Below are 1,475 nucleotides of genomic sequence, written 5' to 3' on the forward strand. Positions count from 1 at the left end.
AAAAAAGTAAGAAATTAGATTATTTTTTCATATTTTTCAGAGAATAACTGACAACGTACGTAATTGGGGTATATCGTGATATATATCGTTATCGTGATATAAAATTATCCATATCGTGATGTAGGATTTGTTCCATATCGCCCAGCACTACTGTGAAACTAAGTTCAAACCATTTTGTGTGTTCTAAGGTTACTTAGCTATGGCAACCCTTTTGAACTGGATTGACCTCAAAACCTAAACAGCTGTATTTGTACATCCAATGATTATTTCTTGAAGTTTTGTTAAAGTCTGTCCATGATCATGAGTTGTCCAGCGGTTAGTTTGTTTTTAGACACTAACTTAAGTTCTTTAGCTTTCTGCAGCAGCTCTTGTGCAGTCCTGGCACCCTCCTCCAGCATCTTCACGTCATCCTGGATTTTGGGGGTATTGTTAAGCAGATCATTGATGTCACTGATCATTGATCGAATTTCAGCAGGTGGCCGTGATATTTGGATGCTCAGAACAGCTTTGGCCATTTTCTCAATGTCGTCTGGACGAACCATTTCATCTGTCAGGAAGGAAGCATGAAGAAATATGACAGAGATGTTTCCTGCAGACAGAGGCATCGTCTGAATCATTTTGTGAACAGCTGCCACGTGAAAATAAGACAACATCTGTCTTCTCTTTGATTCTACACGTGTCAAATTCTGTCATATTTGTTTGTCTACACCAACAACAGACAGTCTAATGTAGCTCATTCACGTGACTCCAGCTTTCACTTGGTTTTCAGCAGATTCAGTTGAGTTCTTTGTTTACGCTGAGTGTGGACCTGTAATTCTAAATTGCCTATCCATATTTCTGCAAAACTACTGGAGTAAACTCTTTCAAACGGCACCATTTGATCTAATTCAGTTGATCCTTTCTTGTGCTTTATTTCAGACTTTGTAATGAGTACCTTTAATGTCAATATGAGCTGCCTCTTTTTAAAACTACATTAAAAAGTTTGCTGCCATGTGTCCAGTAAAAAGTCACAGTAACTGATTTAGTATCATATGATGATGGGGGTGTAAACACTGACCCATCAGGTAATGTTTGAATTGCTGGAACAGGGCCCTGGTTTTGTTTTTCTCTGCCTCCAAAGATCCAGTGTTGCTGCTGAGCCGGTGCTGCAGATCTCTGGCCTGATCCTTGGTATCCTGAGCCAGCTGTTGGATGTCATTGATCTGAAACAGGATGATCAGTTAGACCACAGGGCTCCATCTTCTAAAAATACATGGATCTGAGGCAGGCGGACAAAAAACTGGACTCTGATGATACCTCACCAATAGTGCTGGGAGATATAACGATCCATATCGTGGGGACAATAGAAAAGTGTCTATCGTGATATATTTTCTTCTATCGTTTCTATCATAATTGTATCAATGATTCATGTAAATATTTCATAACGTAGGCTACGACGAATGTATTAGTGTTGTCACTTTGCATACATTCAGTTT

The 1,475-nt window shown here is 39.2% G+C and overlaps 1 protein-coding gene across 2 annotated transcripts in view; it reads right to left on the reverse strand.

The window, feature by feature from the left end:
- lamb4 (laminin, beta 4) overlaps window positions 1–1,475 on the reverse strand; it is a 40,760-nt gene that overhangs the window by 4,979 nt on the left and 34,306 nt on the right. For both annotated transcript variants that reach the window (XM_017426358.3, XM_017426357.3), the window contains exons 30-31: window positions 1,058–1,202; window positions 340–547 (exon numbers count right to left, since the gene is read on the reverse strand). In XM_017426358.3, coding sequence (XP_017281847.1) covers window positions 340–547; window positions 1,058–1,202 — 353 coding nt within the window. The remainder of the gene's footprint in view (window positions 1–339; window positions 548–1,057; window positions 1,203–1,475) is intronic.

This window comes from Kryptolebias marmoratus, linkage group LG1 (genome assembly GCF_001649575.2).
Source record: "Kryptolebias marmoratus isolate JLee-2015 linkage group LG1, ASM164957v2, whole genome shotgun sequence".
In the NCBI taxonomy this organism is placed as follows: Eukaryota; Metazoa; Chordata; class Actinopteri; order Cyprinodontiformes; family Rivulidae; genus Kryptolebias; species Kryptolebias marmoratus.